Here is a 23,780-nt window from a genome sequence, read left to right as displayed (position 1 = left end):
GTAGACATTTTGAGACCGCAGTAAGATACAAAGGTTTGGTTCTCCAAATGGATGATTTGTATTAAATAATTACTATAACCATATTAAATTAAGTTCGCTTGGTAATGTGCTTAATTAATTCATTTTCAGATTTATTCATTGTCAAATGCAGCAACCAGTGCCGAGAAAAGGCCCATTTTCACTGCTGCTTTTGTGAGAAGACTGTTATTAATAGGTCACAATTAATGACCCACATATTAAGCCACCACGAGCCTCGTGTTGAACCAGGAGTTACTTCAGACATGCATATTGAGAATGTTATGAATAAAGACACAGGTAATTGAATCTTGAAGAACTTATTCTGTTATACAATAGCAATATGTTTTCTTAAAGCTATGTTTAATTTTTTTATTTGAAATCGAGAGCAATAAATTACTGAATTGTTAAAGTATGAATGAACAAATAATTTTTCTATATTTTTATTAAATAATTGTTGATTGTGTAGTGGGTCTGAGCGTACAGCACGAGTACAGCGCCTGCAGCTCGGGAGCACAGAGGGTTGGAGCTGAATCCTGCATTAGAGAGAGCCCTACATTGAAAGTGGAAAGGTTTTGTGATACAGCAAAAACACAAGATCCCACATCGACAACGTCCGCTTCTTCAAACAGAGGTTAGACTTCTTGACAAAAACAAAATATCACATATTTGTTTGGCATAATTCTCTCCACGTAGAGTGATCTGTTCTAACTGGTAATATCTTTATTGCTTTATAAGAATCTCTTCCAAACATGAAGTCCAAAAACCTAATGGATAAAAGGAACAAGCCAGCAGTTACACCTGAATCTGAACTTCAGTGTGAAAATGTCAAGAGTTCTACAGGTAACCGACTTGTAAACTTGCACTACTCAGGGTTGCAGTGGTATGAGATTTTCACTGTACAAAAACTGTTTTAGACATTATCTGGTTTAATGGTATATGGTCCTGCTCAATAAAATGTGAGAGTCATTAAAACATTTTTTTTTTAATTATTTGTCATTGGATCATTTTTTACTCCTACTCCAATAATAATAAAATAATTATTTGTACAATAATAATTATTTATACTCAAGTTATTATTTCTATAAGCACTTTTACTTGAGTACAGCTTTTGGATATTCTGCCCACCTCTGCTGTCACACCAGATAGCCTAGATTATCAAAACTTCGTTAATTTACTGTTTGAATTGTGTGATAAAAGTAACAGAATTTGAGACTTTTTGGTTTTATTTTTGACTAGAAACAAAGCTCATCACAATTTTACGGATGGAAGGAATGCAATAAATAGTGTTTAGTTTGGTATCTACTGAAAATAGCATAGGCTAAAACAGTGATCTTGTGATTTAAGATTTAATATAGATGATATATGTTACAGTACTATAAATAAGCAGATGTGTGAGATATAACTCTTAACCATGAAACTGTCATACTGCTGCAACCCTAAAATAATATACTGTATAAAAGTTAGTATGCACAGTGATCTTAAAACATTCAAACAACTACTCCAGCAGAAGAAAAAGGTCTGAGGACTCATAATGTGAAGCCTAATACAGTTGTGTGTGTGCACTGTAATTTGACACTATTAAAAAACAACTTAAGAAAGCACATCCAAAGACGCCACACTGAATGCAGGGAGACTGTATCATCCAAAAGGTATTTAAGGTGCCAGTGTGTTGATGGCAAAAATGGAATTTTTGCTGTTGAAAAGTCTTTCCATGGTGCATCCACTCCAATCCATGTCCTTAAAAATACCTGGGGAGAGTCACAAAGGTCTGAGTGTGAATTGGATGAGTGTTGTGTTACCAGAGACTTTGCCCACAGAAGTGGTATTTTGCCATTTGAGTGTGACCATTTGCAGTCTTTATCTTATTGTCCACGTGTTGGTCAAATACAGACTGATCTTGCTGAAGAAACATTGTGTTTGATGGTTGACCAGAAGTGGTTTGGAGAAGCAAGGAAACACCAGTTAATTGATCTGAAGAAGGAATCTCTGGCCGAAGGAGTTCCATTGTCAGTGTCTGTAAAAATTGGAGACCAACTCAATAAATTGCATGTGTCTGTGTTTGAAAAAAACGCTCATACTACAGCAGACTTGGCAGAGTAATGGTCTCGTATGATGTTAAGAAAAACTCTTGGTACTGCCCTTGCTCAATGCCAAGGAAATCTTGTATTCACAAGGCTGTTTCAAAGTGGCATCTCTTTCACCTTCAGAAAGAGTTGTTCAAGAAGGTGAAAAGTGTGGAGGAAGTTCCTCCTGAATCACCTGAAGGAAAAAAGATGACAACAACAGCTATCCACCATCTGACTCAAACATCAAAGAAATGATCCACTACATGATGACACACAAAAAACTTCCCAGTGAGCTTCCCAAGACATTACTAGATCATTCCAGAGATCTAAAGTCCAACCAGTGTCTTCCAAGGAATCTGGTGCCCACAGAATTAAAATGTACCAAGTGCACAGCTGAAAGCTTAAGTGATCCAATACTCATCACAAAAGATGCCAAGATAGTGACATTTTCTGGTGTAATCCAAGGTATGGTTGATTATTGTAATATTACATTAACATGTGCTTTCAGATATTTTTATGTATATTTTAGATTCATGCATTTATTTACGTCTTTAGGCATATCTACTTACTACAGACAGTGCCCACACTGTGAAATGGTATATAGGTACCAAGAGTGGTCAGATGGAATACATAATTTCAATGACCACATTCTCGTGTCATTGCATTTGTGCATGTTCCTAAGAAACTCAGTAGAGGTATGTCATTGTCTCTATGTCAAGTTGCTGGGTTTTTTTCATTCAACATTTCATTCATTCAATGTATTTTTTAACTTGTTTAATTCCAGAATAGTACAGCAGTAAGTAGGGTAATGGATACATTACATTCAGTTGAAGGTGGGCCTTTTCCTAAAAATGAACTTGTTTTACAAGCCTATTTGCACTTTGAGGCCATGACAGAATTGGATTATCATTACAATTGTGTCACTTGTGGGCACTACCCAAGTGTAGTCATCATGGATCTCCACAAGAAGGGAGCCTTCGGCATGCCTGGTATGTTTAAACATTATCGTTTGATATATTTAAATGTTTATTTATAACTATGGATAAATATATTTTGTGAATAAATTAAGAAAATAATCACATCCACATTGTAAAGTTTTTTTTAATTATTATTATTTTTTTATATATATTTTCAAAATCCTATTATTTCACGGGGATAAATTGCATTCATGCTTAAATTGAAATGTAAGTTAATGTAATCTAAATATATCCTACTGTTAAATACTATAGTCTTTGTTTCATTTTATTAATTGATTGTAGTGAGTGAAATTGACCCCCCCCCCACCAAATTATGACGGCTATGTGGATATTGAGAAGTTTTGGGAGGCAGTAACAGTAGAGATGATAAGCCGAGGTTTTTATACAAGTATGTCTCGCATCACTTTTCAGTTATACAGCCTTTTTTTAAGTTTCTTTCTTTAACCACAGTTTAACTTCTTTCTCTTTTGTTATTAGGTGGGATGAGGAACCCCTTCGTTGTGCCCCCAAGCTACAGCTTTTGGGCGCCATGGATTGGTATTTATACTAGATCATCCAACATTGTTCTCAACACAGAGTACGCTAAGCGTCATGTGTCACAAGACTCTTCTGAGGATGACGTACCACTTACAGAAGAAAGGCTTGCAGATGAGCTGCTAAATCTCCGGGTATGGTTTGTTACATCACAGCAATATATTAATTGAGATATTTTGTTCTGTCATGATGTGTAATCATTTTGTTATTTTTTTCTTTTTGGCTAGGTTGAGGAAATAAGAGCCCTTTCTATGGGTTGTGGAATAGATCACAAAGGTTCTAAAATGGATTTAATTATCTGACTAAAAGAGAGGATGTCAAATAGAGTCACCTACAACAAGGTTTTTGAAAAAGTGTGGGGTGCATCTGGTAAGTCAGACTGTACAGTTATGTATTAGGGTGGCATAAAAGTATTAATATAACAGTTCTTGTTTATGTAATCATTTTGCTGTTCAAATTGAGGTGATGTGATTTTTGTAAATTAAGACCTCTGATTGTAAAAATGTATAAAGATTGACATATTGAGTTTTCATGGATAATAAATTGACATGTCTTTCACTTTAGGTGGCTGGGCTGTTATAACCTGCCCTTGTGGGGTTGTGTACTCTGTGAAATTTAACATTAGAGCAGAGAGCTTTCGTGATTATGCTGATCTCCTGCTTTCATGGAAACATGTTCCCAATGTTGCTGTGTACGACTACCCAAGGGGACTAGCCTCGCATACAAACCATCGTTCAAATAAATTATTTCATCCTTTTGAGGGTCGATTACTGCAACCATCTGAAGAAAATATTAAGAAGGCATTAGAAAATGACTTGAAAGTCAGTTTGCCATGGCTTAACCACAAGAAAGAGCCAGCTGATCAAGATGGCCATCCTGTTACTGGTTCATGTGACCATTATGTCTTGTCTGATGTGTTCCATCAGAACAACAGTAAGGATCCTAGGGATTCCTTGAGAAAGATTGGACTTGTCCCGGAGCTTGCAGGAAAAATAAACAGTCAGACAGCTGAGCAACTCTTTTCAGATATGAAGAAAAAGAACTACTTCCTCAACATGATGAAACCATCATCCCACATATTCCTTGCAAGAAATATTCTGCACCATAAAAATGTTGCACGGAACAATACAGTTGTGAAGCAGTTACAAAAATTTACAGATGAGAACACTGAATTCCAGTTTGATTGCAATGGAAAGATAATTTTGGGTAATGTTTTATCATTGTGTGTTATATGTGTGTATGTGTATATGTAAATAAATGTGCATGTATACGCTTGTGTGTTTTAGGTGCAACCATGAATCCTCAATCCTCAAACACGGTTGATACTGCAGCATGCAGTCAAATATCAGGTATGACGTTGTATTTGTTGTGGTAGGAAAATCAATAATCTTTGATTAAGAATATTTTATATTTATATATGTGTGTGTATGTTTTATTAGAGTGAAGATGTTTGTTTATGTGTGTTATGTGTGTTTTTATGTGTGCATCCATGGCTGTGAATCCTCAATCCTCCAACACTGTTGATACTGCAGCATTCAGTCAAATCAGGTATTAAGGTGCAGTTGTGGTAAAAAGTTAAGACATCTTTGATTATTCATATAAGTGATAATTCATGTTGTTATTCCTCTGTTTTTATTTTATAAGCCACCATATGAAGAGCAAACGTCACAGTGTGACAAGCCACAAGTCCTTCTGGGCAGTGGAGGACATGCTTCCAAATAAAGCAGTTTGGGGCCAACCATTACCAGAACATCTTCAGAAAATGGTAGTAATTAGTTTGTGGCCATACTAAAATTCTTAAAACATGATCTTAGTTTATGCTTTTTCATTTTATTTTTCAGGTTGTAAGTGTATTGGACCCTAACAGTGACCCAAAGGAACGTATTGTTTCTGTGGGGTCCACTGTGCTGCTGCGTTCCGATTTTTTGTCTTTAGGATTGTCAGAAGGAGTTGAAGCAACGGTAAAATAATTTTTTATTTGTAAAATGAGATGGAAAAATATCAAAGGAACTGATTTCATTTGTTTTTATGAAAAAAATTATAGATTTTGAACTGTTGCCTACTGAATCATAGAGCACATACGCTTTCCGCAGGGTAAGGTAGCAGTCTCGAAGATTTTATTGAAAACCGGATACATTTGTATCCATCTGATAATTGTTTCTTCATTACAGGATATCAGTGTGTATGTTGTTAATTCTTACGTGGTAGCGACCTGGCTTCCGCCATTCTCTTGTTTCCCAGAGTTGTCCCTTCCGGTGAGTTCTGGAAGGTTTATTTTGTGAAAGATTTTATTATAGCTGAATATAAAGAACAATAAATAGTTCCTAGGCTCTGATATGAAAATTGATCAAATTCCTACATAAATTTTAGGCTAATGTCAGTCAGACACACCTTGTGGCTCTGCCAGCTTGGGTACCTGGCCACTGGCTGCTGTGTGTAAGTATTATAATTTAAATGAGAACTAAGTTAACAGGCAGTTGTAATTTAAGCAATATCCAATAATCTAAAGAATAATCTAATGTGTACTAAACAATGTGCTGTTGAATTTACTTCAATTTGAATTTACTTGTACAGCATTGCATGTGCATTTTACAGATTTTGAAACCAAAGACAAGAGAAATGTTTTTCTCGATTCTATGCAACAAGCAGCATTTGGACCATACATTGACACCTTCAGGTTATAGAAATGTTCAGAATGTGTTCAGAGATTACAGTGGTTCTGTTTTAAACTGTAATCTTTTATTTCCACCGTTTTGTTTATTAACTTTTATTTTGTGTTTACTGGAATCTTCAGTGCATAAACAGTTATGCGTCAACAAACCACAGATATGACCCTTGTTTGCAAAGATAGTATATCGATATAGATATAGATAGTTTCTCTAAAAAATGGGGAATTTATTTTTCTTTTTTACAGGAGCATTGCAAAACTCATTGACACCCAAGAGTGGACAGAGAAAACTGCGATTACATTTGAAGTGAAACATTTAATTTAAATGCAAACAAAAGTTTATTTCATTACACAGGATATATGTGTGCTGATGTGATGGAAATCTGTGAAGGTAAATGTGTGTACTTGTTTTAATCCAAACCACAGGGAATACCGAAGCAGGTGGGTGGGAACAACTGTGGGATCTACATACTGATGGTAGGTTACATTTGATTTGTTATTTTAGTGAATTATTTTAAGTTATACCCTGTTCATTTTCTTGCACTTTGTGAATTGTAACAGTACACTCTATACATGGCTTTGGGGCTCCGGTTTGATTTTACAGAGGTATGTCATTACCTCATTACATCTTTCAAGTTAAATAAACAGACATTATTTATATTATTATTATTATTTTTTAAATTCAGGATGACATGCCCCTGATCAGGAGGTGGTGGTGTGCTCTCATACTGGACAACTTCACTCTGCAAATGTATGTAGCTGTTTGCATGTTCCTACATTAAACATTATATATATATATATATATATATATATATATATATATATATATATATATATATATATATATATATACATACACTATATCTACCAATGTACGTACCTACCTCTTGTCATTTGTTCTTTTAGCGCTCAACCAGACAAAAGGCAATGTCTTCGGGGAGATTCAGACAAAGCAGGTAATTTATTGTGCACATACATTCATTAAGAACTAATAATTTTAAATTGTTACAGCTACAAAGTTGTTCAGATATGAAATTTGATAGATTATGTACTATATTGGTTGCTCAATAGCCGTGTTTCCACTGTGACTTCTGAGGCTTGATTGTGCCTCATTGTGGCTTCCTCGAGGCCAATAGCCACGGCTTTATAGTCCACTGACTGAATACCTTGGTACAAAGCGGGGCCAACTAGGGCTTGAGTGGTCAAATGCAAGTTTGATGAGTATGGACAGAGAGTCAGCGCCATGAATCATTCTATACATAGCTATCAGTTAACATTAAAGACCTTTAAAAACATTTTAGCTTAACTCACTCACAGACAGCAGTGAGCCCTTGATGCACACTTTTGCTGAGCCCACACTTATGCGAGCTCCGCAGCAGACTTTTCCCAACAGTCAAAGCAGCATTACGTTGCGGAGGAAGACCACTACTACTAAGGGTACCATTTGGGACAGGGCCATTATCAGCACAGACATTTACATTCATTGACTAAAAATATACAGATGTTACTGAATTTCACCAATGCAATCCTGACACAAAATAATTAGGATCAATGTATCACTTATTGTAAAACATCAATACTTGGGTTTAAAAAAACTAAAATTGCAAACAGTCGGCCGCATGTTTGTTTTGGTATTTTACTCGTTTCCAGCAATTTCTTTGAATAGTTTTCTGGTAAAACTTCCATTTGTTGGTGAAACAACGGAATTTGTCATTGTTCAAGACAGGCATGTTAAGGGAGGGCTTTAGTGAAGCGCTGCAGAGCTTCTTTCCCAACGGTGGAAACACAGTGTGATTTTGTGCTTGGTGCCATAGGTCCAAGGTTATTAAATCCACCCGGCCCTTGAAAGCCCTGGTTCACACTGGCCATACAGTGGGAAAGCAGCTAATGTGTTTTGGAGCTTTAAATTGATATTTATTTTAAATTATCGTTATAAGAGAATATTAATCAATTTTTTATTTTATTCAGACCATGCAGTTATGACAACAATATATCAGGTTTGTCTGAACCAAGGATTATTTATGTTTTTTAACAATATTTATATACAAGTATAAATAAATTTTTTTTTTGTTTCAACAGCTTCCCAATGAAATTGTTTCTGAGATCCTCAAGGAAGTTGTTTTAGCAACTGGGGATTCTGCATATTTGACGCTTTCACTTGTATGCAGATGGTTTCGGGATGTGGTCACAAATGAACATTTTCGGAAAGCAGCACACTTTGCCTGGCTAGACAGTGAGATGTTTTTTCCTGTTCATTGCACATTTCTTGGATTGAAATTTGTGGTATGTGACATTTATACTTGAATCTCCACACTTATATCTTTTCTGTATTTTGTCTTTACATTTTAAGGTGTGGTCAACTGGAAGATTTTCTCACAGGACTATTGTAAAGAGTTCAGACAGAGCTACAGCATCAGGGAATGCTCAGAATGCTTGAAGCTCTTCAAGTCCTGTCCACCAGGGTATAGGGGAAGAGGAAGACGAGGGGAACTGCTGGGCTTTTACTCCGAAGATCTTTGTGCAGGATTTTGCTCGCAGGACTGTTTTTTTGCTGCAGGAAATGAGTTTATGTTAAACTCATAAAACTTGTACAGAATAAGAATTGAGAGATGGACTGGTTTTGACAGTTAAACTTGAAAAGCTATGGCAAACGTGTATGACAAAAACATAGGTTTCATTGTGCATATGGTAAGGTACCTTTTTGGTCCTTTAATGTTTGTATAAATGCCATTCTGCTGTTCTTACATTTCATGTAATGTGATTTGCTATAACAACAGGCATGAAATCTAACCAAGTTAATTATTCATTTAGTTGTGAAAATGTTTAAAGGGGTGATGATGATGATTAAATTTATTATTTTATATAGAAGGGGTAATTACATAAGTGCAGTTTGGACTGAAGTGTATATAATAAAGAAAAAGTGACAAAGTCTTTGTTTTGTTCTTAAGAGTGTGTATAGATGCTCCCTTACAGGTTTATTGTTGTAAAATAATGGTTATTGATTACATTTATGTAAACGCACATACTATAATTAAACCTTTTTTTTATAGCACAACCATGGCAAATTTGTAATTACCATGCCCTTTTGGAGCAATAATCCGTATGATCAGTGAAGTTTAACAGCCGTATAGGTAGTTTAAAAATAAAATGGTTGTAGGGGCTCATGGTTTTATCAGGTGACACTCGAGACATGTCCGCTATAGTTTGCTCTCTCTATAGGCCTATATATATCTGTGTGTGTGTGTGTGTGATTTGTATACATTGTGTACCATACTAAAACTACAAACTGTCATTACAAACTGTGTCATTAACTGACAAACTCCAGTGAGTAATACAGAGGTAACGAACCGTCTACTACAGCTGTTGAGGGAGTGATTGTGAATTAAACCAGTATTTCTATTGTCTATGTATTTCTACTTCATTGGAATATTGTGGAATCGCAGCAATGAACGCGAAATTTATAAACAACTTTCTTCGTCTGTTATGTTCTTCCGCATTCCCAGCCTGCCCAAAGCGTCACACTTCTCTGCACCAATAATCTGCAATAGCGTCACACTTCTCTGCACCAATAATATCATCTTTATTATAAACCAATAAACGTTAAGGGGGCGGGGCGACACGTGTCGCTCCGCCCAAAAGTGTCGCCCCGCCCCATCGTCCAGACTGCACTCTGGGGCTACTCGTAGTACAACTTGTTCAACCTCTTGACATATCTAGACTACTGCAATGCTCTTCTTGTAGCCTAGGACTTCCTGCATGCACAGTCAAACCTCTGCAATTGATTCAGATTCCAGAACATGGTGGTGTGTTTGGTTTTCAACGAGCCCAAGAGAGCACATATCAAACCTCTCTTTATCTCACCGCATGGCTGCCAGTGGTTGCTCGTGTCAAGTTCAATGCTCTGATGCTCGCATTAGAAAAGATGCTGGTTCCGCGTGCCTTACTACTTCATGTCTACATGTGCCCTCCAGAAGCACGCGATCTGCAGATTAGCGGCACTTCATAGTGTCGCCTACAGAGGCTCAAAATCACTTTCTCTGACTTTCACTTCCACTGTTCCTTTCCTTTCAAGAAACATCTAAAGACGCATCTCTTTTGTGAGCACTTGACTCAATCCTACTCATAACTGTTTTTATTTCTTCCTAAATAAAATAAAAAAAAAATCTCAATCCATTTTTTCACCACTATCTCTCACCTTTTCCCCTACTTGTACCTCTCTGAGCAGTTTGAAACTTTGCATTGCAGTAGCCTATACTTCTCATGTTAGGATGAATAGCTTTTGCTGTATTCCTCTTTTGTAAGTTGCTTTGGATAAAAGCGTCTGCTAAGTGAATAAATGTAAAGCCAATTCCTTATACAGTATATTTAATGCTTATACATCCTAAAATCAAATGTGAATTAAAATATAATTTTACTGCTGTTCTTGTTCTTCTCAGCCCAAACCTTTAAACACAAAGGATTTTGCTTCCAAGCCCGGTTAATGACACTTTTAGGACTTCAAATATCCTGATAATGTAGAGGTTGGAAGTAATGGACCCCCAGTCTTTTAAAAAATAGAGGGAAATATGCTAGCAAAATTAATTCTTGAGTAGTAAGCTTAAAACAATGGCTTTGATAGCAATTCAATTGTATAGGAATCTAAGTGGTAACTCACTGTCCGTGTATTCCTGATCCAACAGTTCAGACATTTCTTATATTCTACTTCCCGATTTGTACAATGTTTATCTTCATTTATGGGTTAAGCTAAGGTCAGGTAAGGTTTTAAATGTCAAAGTGTAAACTTCCCTCAGTGGTTAACCAAAGAGTGTGTGGTCCCAACACACATTTCATGAAATACCGGCTCGTTTTTATGATGTGTTTTGTGGTGAACAAACTTCTGAGGGAGTTTTTTTTTTCTCAATTAACCACTTTTTGGTTATTTAGATTGATCTTGTTAAGCCTGTATGAAGAATAATATTTTAAGTACTGTTTGCACTTTTACTAACAGTACAATTCAGTATTTATTGAACTGTGCATCATATGCAATTATTATTATTATTATAATTATTATTTTCCTTTACAAAAATCCGATATAATCTATATTGAAATAACATGTTTTTCTCTCACCATGTTTATATCCAACTAACTGAAACATTCACTTATTTGTACCTTGATCCGTGACCCAGTTGGCTTGATTTAATTTCGCTTGTCATTACATTAAATTAGAAATGAAATAGTCTGATCCACTGATAGGAATTTTGTCAGAGTTTCCACTGTTGTTTTATAGACTTTCTGATTAGAGAGTTTGTAGGATCTGTAAATCAGTGTTCTGAGAGGTCCAGCGTTCCACCCTGTCCTATAGAGACAGAAACAAAAGCCTACACCTCCATGCACATTACATTTACATTTATGCATTTGGCAGACGCTTTTATCCAAAGCGACTTACAGAGCCCTTATTACAGGGACAATCCCCCCGGAGCAACCTGGAGTTAAGTGCCTTGCTCAAGGACACAATGGTGGTGGATGTGGGGATTGAACCAACGACCTTCTGATTACCAGTTTACCAGTTATGTTGTTTAGACCACTACACCACACATAGGATCGAGTTTTTGAACTTTAACATACACTCACCTAAAGGATTATTAGGAACACCATACTAATACTGTGTTTGACCCCCTTTCACCTTCAGAACTGCCTTAATTCTACGTGGCATTGATTCAACAAGGTGCTGAAAGCATTCTTTAGAAATGTTGGCCCATATTGATAGGATAGCATCTTGCAGTTGATGGAGATTTGTGGGATGCACATCCAGGGCATGAAGCTCCCGTTCCACCACATCCCAAAGATGCTCTATTGGGTTGAGATCTGGTGACTGTGGGGGCCATTTTAGTACACTGAACTCATTGTCATGTTCAAGAAACCAATTTGAAATGATTCGAGCTTTGTGACATGGTGCATTATCCTGCTGGAAGTAGCCATCAGAGGATGGGTACATGGTGGACATAAAGGGATGGACATGGTCAGAAACAATGCTCAGGTAGGCCGTGGCATTTAAACGATGCCCAATTGGCACTAAGGGGCCTAAAGTGTGCCAAGAAAACATCCCCCACACCATTACACCACCACCACCAGCCTGCACAGTGGTAACAAGGCATGATGGATCCATGTTCTCATTCTGTTTACGCCAAATTCTGACTCTACCATCTGAATGTCTCAACAGAAATCGAGACTCATCAGACCAGGCAACATTTTTCCAGTCTTCAACTGTCCAATTTTGGTGAGCTCTTGCAAATTGTAGCCTCTTTTTCCTATTTGTAGTGGAGATGAGTGGTACCAGGTGGGGTCTTCTGCTGTTGTAGCCCATCCGCCTCAAGGTTGTGCATGTTGTGGCTTCACAAATGCTTTGCTGCATACCTCGGTTGTAACGAGTGGTTATTTCAGGCAAAGTTGCTCTTCTATCAGCTTGAATCAGTCGGCCCATTCTCCTCTGACCTCTAGCATCAACAAGGCATTTTCGCCCACAGGACTGCCGCATACTGGATGTTTTTCCCTTTTCACACCATTCTTTGTAAACCCTAGAAATGGTTGTGCATGAAAATCCCAGTAACTGAGTAGATTGTGAAATACTCAGACCGGCCCATCTGGCACCAACAACCATGCCACGCTCAAAATTGCTTAAATCACCTTTCTTTCCCATTCTGACATTCAGTTTTGAGTTCAGGAGATTGTCTTGACCAGGACCACACCCCTAAATGCATTGAAGCAACTGCCATGTGATTGGTTGATTAGATAATTGGATTAATGAGAAATTGAACAGGTGTTCCTAATAATCCTTTAGGTGAGTGTATGACATATGCTTATAGATATCATTGTAAGTAGAGCTCATTTGATCTAACATGTAGTTCTTGATATGCTATATATTTATTGTTTGCGAATTCACATGATACCACACAGGTATCGCCAGGGCCGGAGTGGGACTCGTTTTCAGCCCTGGAGTTTCATGCCTTAGACCGGTCCACTTTAGTTCACGACTGACTATTATAATAATGTTTATTAAAACCTCAGTATATAAGTCTGCAATAGTGCACTGTTCTCTACAGCCTTGTAATTCATTGTATTTTTCAAAATTATCATAATTTCCAATTCAGTGCAAATAGAGTAGCCTAAGTGTTGATTCAGAGTGAAGATTTATTAGAACAATTAACAACAGTATTCTTTACAACAACACAATGTAACAGCTTTAACATACTTGACATTGAAAGCACGTTTTGATTGAAACTATATACATTTCCAAATGGTAAAATATGCAGGTATATTTCATATGACTTTTATCCTATTCCCTTTCAATCATGAGCTTTGTATATAAGTGTATTTTGTATATAAGTGTATTTTTTTTCATGTGGTTATACTTCTGCAAGTGCAGTAAAGACTAAATATACATATTTTCAAGATCTATTCTCTATAAGCAAGTCTAAATATCTCATATGCTGCTTCTCAGGTGAATGCATCTTTTCTAATAGGATTTTTATATATTTTTACATATTTGTATTTTTAATATTATATTCAACATTCTCAGATAAAAAAAAAATTATTCTGCAGTATAGCTTGTTAAAGTAAACGTACATAGTTTTAAATTAGTTTTAGATATATTTATTAGACAACAAGCCAAAACAAAAAAACAATCAAAAACATGTTTTGTTGCGGTGTATAACGGGGTGAAGACTTCCTCTCTCACCTTCCTGTTCACTTCAATCCATCTTTAGCTGACTAAAAAACAAACTCCCTTTTATTAATAAAGCTGCGTATTGCCAATTTTCTTCACGACAAGAAATGCACAGTGACATATATTATGATTGAGCAAGTCGTGAGCCATCACGTTATAATCTAGCTTTAGTAATTGCGGGCTCCAGGGACGAGCTTCCCCGTGACAGAGTGTCTCTCAGCCGGGTACAGTTTCAATCTCTCCCCCTTAGATCGGGACATTTGCGCAACTCATAGAAGAGGCGTTGCAAGACCTGCTTCCTTATGATATGAACTTTAATAAAGCTGTAACGCATTAAATATATCTGCATTTAAGGTGTAACACCAGGGTGTAAGAACTCCCACTCCACTTATTCCACAACGAGAGTGCTTCTGTATTTACGTATTAGATATTTTTGTATAATTCCCCAATACTTTGTGATCTACATCACCTGAAGCTGTTTGGAAAGTTTAGAGTGCATCTGGACGGTGATCTGTGTAATTCTTCCTAGGCGCGAGTTGCAGTTTACAGTTTATTGTGATCCCATGTTACGCTAAATGAGATCAAACGACAAATTCGACAACGAAACTTATTGTTGATAACGTCGACTAATCGTTTCAGCTCCACAACATACTCTTCATTAACATGAATTCTTCTAATTATTATACTCAATCAATGAGCAATAGAGGCTGCTGCTGAAGAACTACAAGAAAAATGTGATACATAAACACGAACGGTGGTTTGCAGACAAAATTGTTTTGCTAGGCCGCTAGCTTCTTGCACTGCTCCTAACTATCTTAACGCTAGCTTACCGGCCCTCTCATCATCTTCATTTGGTACGCTGGTTAAAAAGCTGCTCAGTTTTGCACATTTTGCCGCGTCAGTTTGAAGAACTTTCTTTTTTTAATCTTGCCTTTTCAGCGCCGCCTTTGCGCTTTCTATTGTCCATTTTAGCTTCAATAGCTAGGCTATGTTGCGAGCAAGCGTTAGCTGGCTAGTTAGTTAACATACATAGCCTATCTAGCATATCTTCTTGTTTTAGGAAAGTTCACTTTTTATTAAACATCTGTAAATAGCCTTGACATCTTAATATATTATAATACAACATATTACTTAGCTAGTTTTAGATGAAAATTTTTGTCTTCTGTGTAAAATAACTTGGGTATATATTTTTGTAATATAAATAAGCTTCTGTTCCATAAACTTGGTACTGATAACAGTTTAACATTATTTACATTAGCCTTCCATTTTGGGGTCTTTGCTATTATATTCCAATATCATTATGCCTCAGTTAGCTAGTTATAGATTAAGAGTGGTTGTTTTAGGTGTACAGATGGCTTGCTGCTGTAAAATAACATTCTGTTCCATCAACTATGTTCTCTTATGAAACTTCCCTGGGAGCACTGTTGAAATATTTTGGAGGTGGGGCACAGCCAATGCCACCTGCCCCAAGTGCCAGTGCTACAGCTGATGATACAGCAGGTGAGTTTTCAACAATCCCAGATCAATATATTTATGTGGATAAACCATGCCTTTTGTGAGATTTTTTTTTATTTGTATTTTTTTTGACAGACAGTTGCATTACCTTCTAATATCACACCCAACATGGCTAGTTTTTATAATTATTATTAATACTTTCATCAGGTCCATCCTCTGCAGGTGAGGAGCACTTATCAGAATCTGCATGTCTGTTTCAACATCAGCGGATATGGCAGGCAAGTTAATTTGCACAGCAGCTTTTGTATTTGCTCAGTTTACTGTAGAATATCCTGAGATTAGTATTTCTCATTATAATTATTAATGTAATACTGTTTATCTTAAGTTATTATTATTTTTTTTTTAACCAAAAGCAATTAAAGTGGTTAACTTGTTTACAGTAAATGCATTGTCTGCTGGTTTATTTTGCTACTTCTCAGTACACCACATTAAGTATGCCACTTAGTACTGTAAAAATTTGAATAATAAAGTGCAAATTAACACCTGACCACTCTTGTGGGTTTGCTATTGTTACAATTAAAAACCGCAGAAGGGTAACATACCAGGCAGACATTGGTATGATGTAAGCAACACAGCTACAACAAAAAAAATGTATAATGGGTATGTTAGATTTATAGTGTGTTAATAATCAAGCGTCGACTATAGTCAATTGTATTGGCGGCACCGAGGGGCCCCAAAAACAAATCTTGCTTAGGGCCCCATAAAGGCTTGGGCTGGCCCTGATACCACAATTGGAAATAAATGCTCATGTTCAGGCTATAAAAAGGTCTGTGCTTCCTGACAACGCATAGTAACACCTAGGGGCTGTTTTTATGTGGATAATTGTTTAATGATGTCAAAAATAACATGTAAGGACCGCCTCTCTGTCTCACAGTTTTCTGTCCAGGACAGTCAAAGTGCAGTAATTGTTTTATGGCAACTAATATATGATAAAGGTGTGATATCAGCACTGGATCTGATGACTTGGAGGAGTGTTAGTCTGATGACATACAGCATTTATAACTGTCCCTTGCCTCAGTTTAGAACTCAAGAAGAAGGGCTGCAATCAATGTTCTGGCAAACTGTAAAGGGTTATATTTTTAAAGTCAGCAACTGCCTTACTATAACTGAGAATTTAGATCATGTGTACTGGAAAGTGCTCCAAGTGTATTGGCATCAGTCTTTATCCACTGGCACTGCTGTCAATCATCTGTAATATTTTTATGTTCATCCCTGATTGGAAAAGCATTTATGCAAAACAGGAAACAGAGGTACTTTACTGTATTACAGATGAGGTCAAATACATGGGAGGCATTATTGGAGGTGGCATCTTGGTGAGCTACAGCTAACGTCTAGGTAACGTATGTAACCTCCGTTCCCTGATGGAGGGAATGAGAAGTTGTGTCAAAGAAGCGACACTAGGGGTCTCTCTTGAGTGCCGAATATGCCTCTGATCTATGAAAAAAGGCCAATGAGACGTTTGCAGACAGTTTTTTTTTTTTTTGGCCTTCGAACGTGAACCGTAGGAAGGGTCGGTGTCGAGGCAGAATTGAGACATGGAAGTACGCGTCCTTCAGGTCTACCGCTGCGAACCAATCTAGATGCCGGACGCAGGTTAAGATGTGTTTCTGCGTGAGCATTTTGAACGGGAGTTTGAGCAAAGCCCGGTTGAAAACTCGCAAGTTGAAAATCGGACGTAAGCCGCCGCCTTTCTTGGGTACAATGAAGTAAGGGCTGTAGAAACCCTCCTTCATTTCGGTTGGAGGGACAGGCTCTATCGTGTCTTTGAGTAAAAGAGTAGCGATTTCCACGCGCAGGGATTTGGCATGTTCGCTGTGTACTGCGGTAAAGCGGACGCCCGCGAAGGGGGAGCCGGGGCCTGGCAAACTGAATTGCGTAACCGAGTATAATGGTCCGGGCCAGCCAGCGTGACGGGTTGGGAAGTGAAAGCCACGCATCCAAACTCTGTGCTAGGGGCACCAAAGGGACGAGTATTTTTTACATACCCAGCGGGGCGGAGCAGCGGGACGGAGCAGGTAGTACGGCGTCGGGAGGCAAGGGTGCGTCCCGAGGCTCTAGTGCTGAGAAAAGACTCAAAGCACTTACCTTGCTCCACACACCCGGCAGGGGGCGAGTTAGTGACTGAGGAGGAGGTCCGGTGTAGGCGTTCTCTGAACTCGTCGGAACCGGCCAGCCGGGAGACAGTCGTGTGGCTAAAGGCGGGGGATCCGCGTCAAGCATGCCGGGACTGTTGAGATCTGGTGGCAGAGTGCCGTGAGAATGGCATTTGTGGGCCAGGTGACCCAGAGGCAAAGGAAATAGCCCTGTTATTGAGAATTTGGGTACCGCAGCCCCGTGTGGGGGGGCGGTGGCAAATGAAATGAATTCAACAAAAGATTGTCCTCCCGGCCCTCCACCGGGGGATGGAGTGGTCTTACCAGCTCCGGAGCTAACATCTTGGGCTCTGGGTCGAACGTCTCAGGAGCACCTGGGAGCCTTCCGGGTCCCTGTTAGACGGGGGGGCATCTGCTTCCTGCGGGGTGCTCGACGCTGGGGCTGAGAGCTGGGCCCGGGTTGAGGCGGAGCAGAGTGCTTCTTAACCGCAGGAGAACGCTCTCGGCGAGCAGACGGGGCATAGCCCATGGCGGCAGGCTTGTGGCGGGGCAGGATGTGAGAGATGGCCTCCGTCTCTCACCGCGGAGAACTGCTGGGCGAAGTCCTCGACGGTGTTGCCGAAGTGGTCGAACTGGGAGACAGGGGCGTTGAGAAAGCAAGCCTTGTCGGTCTCACGCATCTCGACCAAGTTCAGCCACAGATGACGCTCCTGGACCACGAGCGTGGCCATCGCCTGCCCGACTGACTGAGCTGTGACCTTCGTGGCTCTGAGGGCGAGGTCGGTCGCTGAGTGAAGTTCCTGCAGCACATCGGGATCAGGGCTACCCCTGTGCAGATCTTTGAGCTCCTTGGCCTGGTGGACTTGCAGGAGGGCCATGGCGTGCAGGGCGGAACCCAACCGGTGGCTGTGTAGAGGATGGAGGGTTTCAATCCAGCCCCACGCTGGCGGCGGCCCGGGAAGGCATGTTGGTCATCTGCGCATCAGCCTCAGCCTGAGCATGCTGGCCCGATGTCCGGGGGCGGGGTATGCAAACACTGTCTGCCAACTTCTCATTGGCCTTTTTTCATAGATCAGAGGCATATTCGGCACTCAAGAGAGACCCCTAGTGTCGCTTCTTCGACAGTCCTCAAACCCTTTTCGATGAGTTTTCAATTGATATTTCCAGTGTTGTCAGACCAGCTTCTGGGACCAGGTTGTGAATATTAATGTTATTCCAGAGCTCTAAAAATTCATTGTACTTTAAAATTTCTATGATGATATACTGTTTTTCTCTTTAAGGTGTAGATCCCTGCTATTCACATCCACAGCACGGGGAGGCAAAGATGTTGTGCAAACCGCTGTGGGGTGAGTTCTGCTATAGTTCTGCTTGTGTTACTCCACCGAAAATGATTCTTGGTAAAATTTATTATCTGAGTGCATTAAAATAGTGTCATAGTTAAATAGTCATCTGACTCATCTTACTTGAAAAGACAAAATAAGACACTTAAATTGATAGTTCACTCCAAAAATTTTATTATTCTAAAAATCTTTGTTTGTGTTCATCAGAAGAAAGAAAGTCATCACATATCTGATTGAATGAGGGTGAGTAAATGATGAGTGAATTTTCATTTTTGGGTGAACTATTCCTTTAAGTCACTATGACCAAATTGGCTTTCCTACATTCTTCAGTATAGCAACCCTTTAATTCACCTTTGTTGTTTGTTCTTTTTGTCCATTAGATGTTCCTGTCCATTATGTTTGCTGCAATTGGTGTGGTTGGAGCGCTGTACAGTGTCGTTGTAGCTGCTGTTGGATTGGTTGATGGGCCAGGTTGCATGAATGAGTTTGGCATCTGGGGCAGACCATTCAAAAACAGGTATGAAAAGTATTTCCATTTTAATGGTGTTCATCAAATTTGCTGTGTGAACTGCTACTGTATTGTTTATATAAATACTTTTTTTTTTTGCTTTTTAATATTGCAGCAGTGAAAGCTACTTGGGAAACTCTGACATTTGGAACAGCTGCAAAGAGCCAGAACATGTAGTAGAGTTTAACATTTGCCTGTTTAGCGCCCTGTTGGTGGCTGGGTTTTTAGAAGTGGTTCTCTGTGGATTCCAGATGTTCAATGGTCTCTTTGGCTGCATCTGTGGTACATGCAATAACAAAGAGGTAAATAGACTTGATTTCTACAGGCCGATTCACTACTCATTTAATGTCTTTACTACTGATAGTAAAATGGTCTTGCAATAACAGTAATATATTGTTTGTAGTTGTTTTATGGTTTCAGCACACTGGCTTATTAAATGTTTTCATATTCAAATTATATAATGGGTCTAAATTACATTTTATTCCTTAGGTGGCATAAAATAAACATGACAAGAGACTAGATAAAATTGAGGAAGGGATCCAGATTTATTATGACACCCTACACATTCTCCTTTTTCATCATTACTGATTAGTGACGATCAGTCGATGTGGAAGTGAACACAATGAAATGAGAAATGAACTGCAAAACTCACTCCACTGGTGCTATATTATGTAATTTATGTTTAAAATATCCACACTGTGTGTTAAAACATATCTATTTTTGTATAATCTTGTATATATCTATTTTGTCAGTCTAGCGGCTTTTGTAATAAAATGCAGGGAAAGGATTGAGCATTATCATCGAAAACAAAAGTCACTTTTGAAACTTTATATGAGGTAGTCTTTTATTTAACTATGTTCTAAATGTATATGTAAAAACATGTTTAAACGTATGCTAATTATTCAAGGCAAGTTCTTTTTTACGTGGTTATAACTTATAACAGATAGTCTGGATGGTTTTTGCTCTTATGTTGCATGTTTCTCACTCTCCAGTGATAATTTTTGTGATGCATTACTGAGGGACAGTGTGGTAGTCGATCTATGTCAGTTTTTTTGCATTTATGTGCATACAGTATTTGTCTTAATTAAACATCAATATTCAGGTGGTTACTCTAAGTAGCATAAGAGAAATATAACAGAGAAGAGAAACAATGAGTTGTGAACTCTCCGCTCTCACAGCAAATGCATTTCCTGAAATGGAGGAAAGGAGAGGTGAGACTGCAACGTAAGAGCAGTAACCTTCTGGCTCTTTAGCATTAGGACCAACAGAAGGAACTGTCCTCTTCTAGAAACCCCAACGGTGAGTGTAATCACAACACAATCCATGTAATACAACCCACTTCATGTTTTTTTACTATGATACTTTTGACAGCTTTGGGTGTACTCTAATGCACTAGCTATTTAAGGAACCTCTTGTTCAATAAGGCCAGTGTTTGGGTCTGGATGAACAATTAATTATTGCACACTTCTGAAATATTGAAGAAAAATTGTGCTCCATGCATGTGTACAATTGTAATTTTCCTAATAAACAAAAAGCATTCATAACCTAATGCAAGAATTTTAAAGAAGTCAAAACCACTTGTAAGTGGTAAGGCTAAATTAAACAAAAGTATAGATGAATTTAACATAGTGGAGCTATTGTATTTACAGAGAGCTTTCACAAGTTCTGAAAGGGAAATTATTTAAGGAAGTACTGATGGCTTGTCTCTTATCATTGAGGTTAACTGTTGGAGACATTTTAAAGTTGTCAAAATCTATGAATATATATTTTGCTTTTCTTTGTCAACTGTGTGAATCAATAAAAATGGTTAATCAGAAAACGTTTTCAATGTCTGTTGTGTCTAAGTGGCCAAGCTTGTCAGCCATACTTGTAAATAAGAAAAGCATTACTTTGCCACAATAGAGCACATAGCAATATCGTGCTATGATAAGGAATTTGTGAAGAGAGATCTGGTGCTGTTGAGACAGAGAGGAACTGAAAGAGGTTCAGAGAGAACAAAGGTCAATGAAAAGAGCCTCAAAGTGTACAACTCAGAATCGAGAGGTGAATAGGGTTTTTTTTTTTTTTTTTTATAATTATTTTTTAGTTCACATGACTCTTGTGCAAGAAAGAAAATCTTTGCAATAATGAGAACACAAGTGTGGGTGGAATATGACCAGAATGTGCACTTTCTGAGAAAATTCTTGCCACATGAAATTTAGGTGTGCATCTGCTAATCTATGCCTACATCAGCTTATAAACTCAGAAAAAATACAGAAAGCGTTTGCTCTCAGACCATTTTCTGTTTTTCTACTGTCTCAATCTGCACTTCGCTAAACCTCTACATACAATTGTCAGAAAGATCTCATAATTGAAATGTACTTTTGATATTTTTAATCACAAATATTATTGCTAACATTACAAAATATAATTGCTACCATACAACGATCTTCTTTAATTTTACAGGTAATTCCAGACTAGTGAAGAAAATACAACCTAAGAGCAGCAATGTCAAATTCTACTTCTCAGAATACAGCCCAAGGCCAAATGGATGTAGTTTTTGTTACCGTGTATACAGTGGTATTTATTGTTGGATTAGTCCTCAACCTCACTGCACTTGTGATTTTTTTACGTAACTCTAAGTCACAGTCGCATACCACCATCTACATGATCCACCTAGCCTTTGCAGACCTTATTCTGGTTTGTACACTTCCTGTGCGGATCTATTACCATGGGGGTTTTAAGGGTCTGCCCCAGAAAATTCATGAGTTTACTGGTCTCATACTGCTAGCTAACATGTATGGAAGCATCTTCCTCCTCACATGCATTAGCTTTGACCGCTGTGTAGCAGTCTGCTTCCCATTGTCTTCTCGAGTTCGTGAAGGTCGCAAGAAAGCATGGTGTGTTTGTCTGGGGATCTGGTTTCTGACTATAGGAACAAGCTTGCCAATCTACTTCAAACAGGAGAAAACCATTCCACTAAACATTAGCTCTAATACAGAGCAGTGTTTTGCGAACTTTCCTCAGTATGCCACTCGAACAGTTGCTCTCACATCCACACTAATTGTTGGGTTTGGAATTCCATTAACTGTAATGAGTCTCAGCTCATGGGGGCTCATCCGGGCTATAAGTAAAAGCACCGCTGCCCAGAATAGTGAGCTAGTAGACAGCGACAGGATCAAGAGGATGATAACGACTAACTTGGGAATCTTTCTGTGTTGTTTTCTGCCATATCATTTTATGCTAGTCCTGCTGTATGCCTATTCAAAACCTGAGAGCATTCCATGCTCACTGGTACCAGCTTACCAGTACAGCCTCATGATAGCCTGCCTGAATGCAATGCTGGACCCCCTTGCTTACTACTTCACCACAGAAACTTTCCGCAGCAAAATGGATGTAGATGCTGTGCGTAAAATATGGCATATGAACAGTAACAGCTTTGACGGGAACAATCGCTCCCGAGCCCCCCTCTCTACGTAAGCGTGGACCATTTTCACATTTCCGGGTTTGGAACATGGAAGTAAACTATAGCGGGTTATGGTGGGGTCTAATGGGGGCTAGGGTGAATCCACCACAGAAACTTAAAGTGCTGCCCTATAGTGGGGGAAACTTCTGTAAAGGTACCATAGCAAATGTTATTTTTGCATTACCGTTTGCTGTAATAGTTAAAGACACAATCCACCATTATGTTTCCACAAAGATGCAAATTTACTGTCACTCCCTCAGCAGATTTATCGACTAGTTGTCTTTGTTTAGTTTTTTTATTCCATGGTAATATAACACAAAGAATAATGTTAGAAATTGGCATTAAATTATATACATATATAAGTTTGCTAGAGAAAAGCACAAGCCAAAACCACAATCTGTCAGACTATTCAGCTTTTGACAAGCTGTAGACTAGAGCATGTGAGCACAGTGCGCACAAAAGTGTTGCCATGAACTTCCTTCATGCAGATCAAAGAAAGACTTCTTTCTCAAATATGCAACTTTGAAGAGAGTAAACAACTCATTTTTTCATAAAAAAAAAAACTCACTGGGAAGTCCCTTTAATATGCTATTTCAAGCATCAAACATGTTGACATGAACATAGCAGTATGACAAATTAGGATCATTTTGAATGTGTCCTTAGGTTTTGGATTAGAGCATCATATTGAAGTTTCTTGGCTATATTTAGTTTGAAGAAATTATTAATTATTAATATCCTTTCAGTTTGCAGTATTGTTTTTTTGGTGGTGTTGTTTTTCGAATGTAAATATGGTGTATGTAAAAAAGTTTTTGTATCATAAAATGAACTGCAATTTAGGCATATGAAAGATAATGTTGTAGCTTTTGTCGCAAAATGGTAGCTTACTCTGAAATGAATAAAAAAGGCTTTTATGT

The 23,780-nt window shown here is 38.3% G+C and overlaps 1 protein-coding gene and 1 pseudogene across 3 annotated transcripts; both read left to right on the top strand.

Annotated features, from left to right (window-relative positions):
- The first annotated feature begins 619 nt into the window (after positions 1-619).
- Positions 620-9,183, top strand: LOC127646860 (uncharacterized; annotated as a pseudogene).
- Positions 9,184-18,851: 9,668 nt separating this feature from the next.
- Positions 18,852-23,779, top strand: LOC127649271 (transmembrane 4 L6 family member 1-like). Of its 3 annotated transcripts, XM_052134310.1 has the most exons (6): positions 18,891-18,919; positions 19,121-19,156; positions 19,294-19,430; positions 19,537-19,723; positions 20,600-20,720; positions 21,867-23,779. In XM_052134310.1, exon 6 carries the CDS (start codon positions 21,909-21,911, stop codon positions 22,878-22,880), a length of 972 nt encoding a protein of 323 aa, XP_051990270.1. In that variant the 5' UTR covers positions 18,891-18,919; positions 19,121-19,156; positions 19,294-19,430; positions 19,537-19,723; positions 20,600-20,720; positions 21,867-21,908; the 3' UTR covers positions 22,881-23,779. The 3 variants fall into 3 exon arrangements, with proteins under 3 accessions (XP_051990277.1, XP_051990286.1, XP_051990270.1); XM_052134317.1 differs by lacking the exon at positions 19,121-19,156 and having other exon boundaries at positions 18,852-18,919; XM_052134326.1 differs by lacking the exon at positions 19,121-19,156 and having other exon boundaries at positions 18,852-18,919; positions 21,867-21,891.
- The last annotated feature ends 1 nt before the right edge of the window (position 23,780 follows it).

Source organism: Xyrauchen texanus, chromosome 1 (genome assembly GCF_025860055.1).
Source record: "Xyrauchen texanus isolate HMW12.3.18 chromosome 1, RBS_HiC_50CHRs, whole genome shotgun sequence".
NCBI classification, from domain to species: domain Eukaryota; kingdom Metazoa; phylum Chordata; class Actinopteri; order Cypriniformes; family Catostomidae; genus Xyrauchen; species Xyrauchen texanus.
Note: the sequence above shows the minus strand (reverse complement) of the source record. Positions and strands in the feature narration are given on the sequence as shown.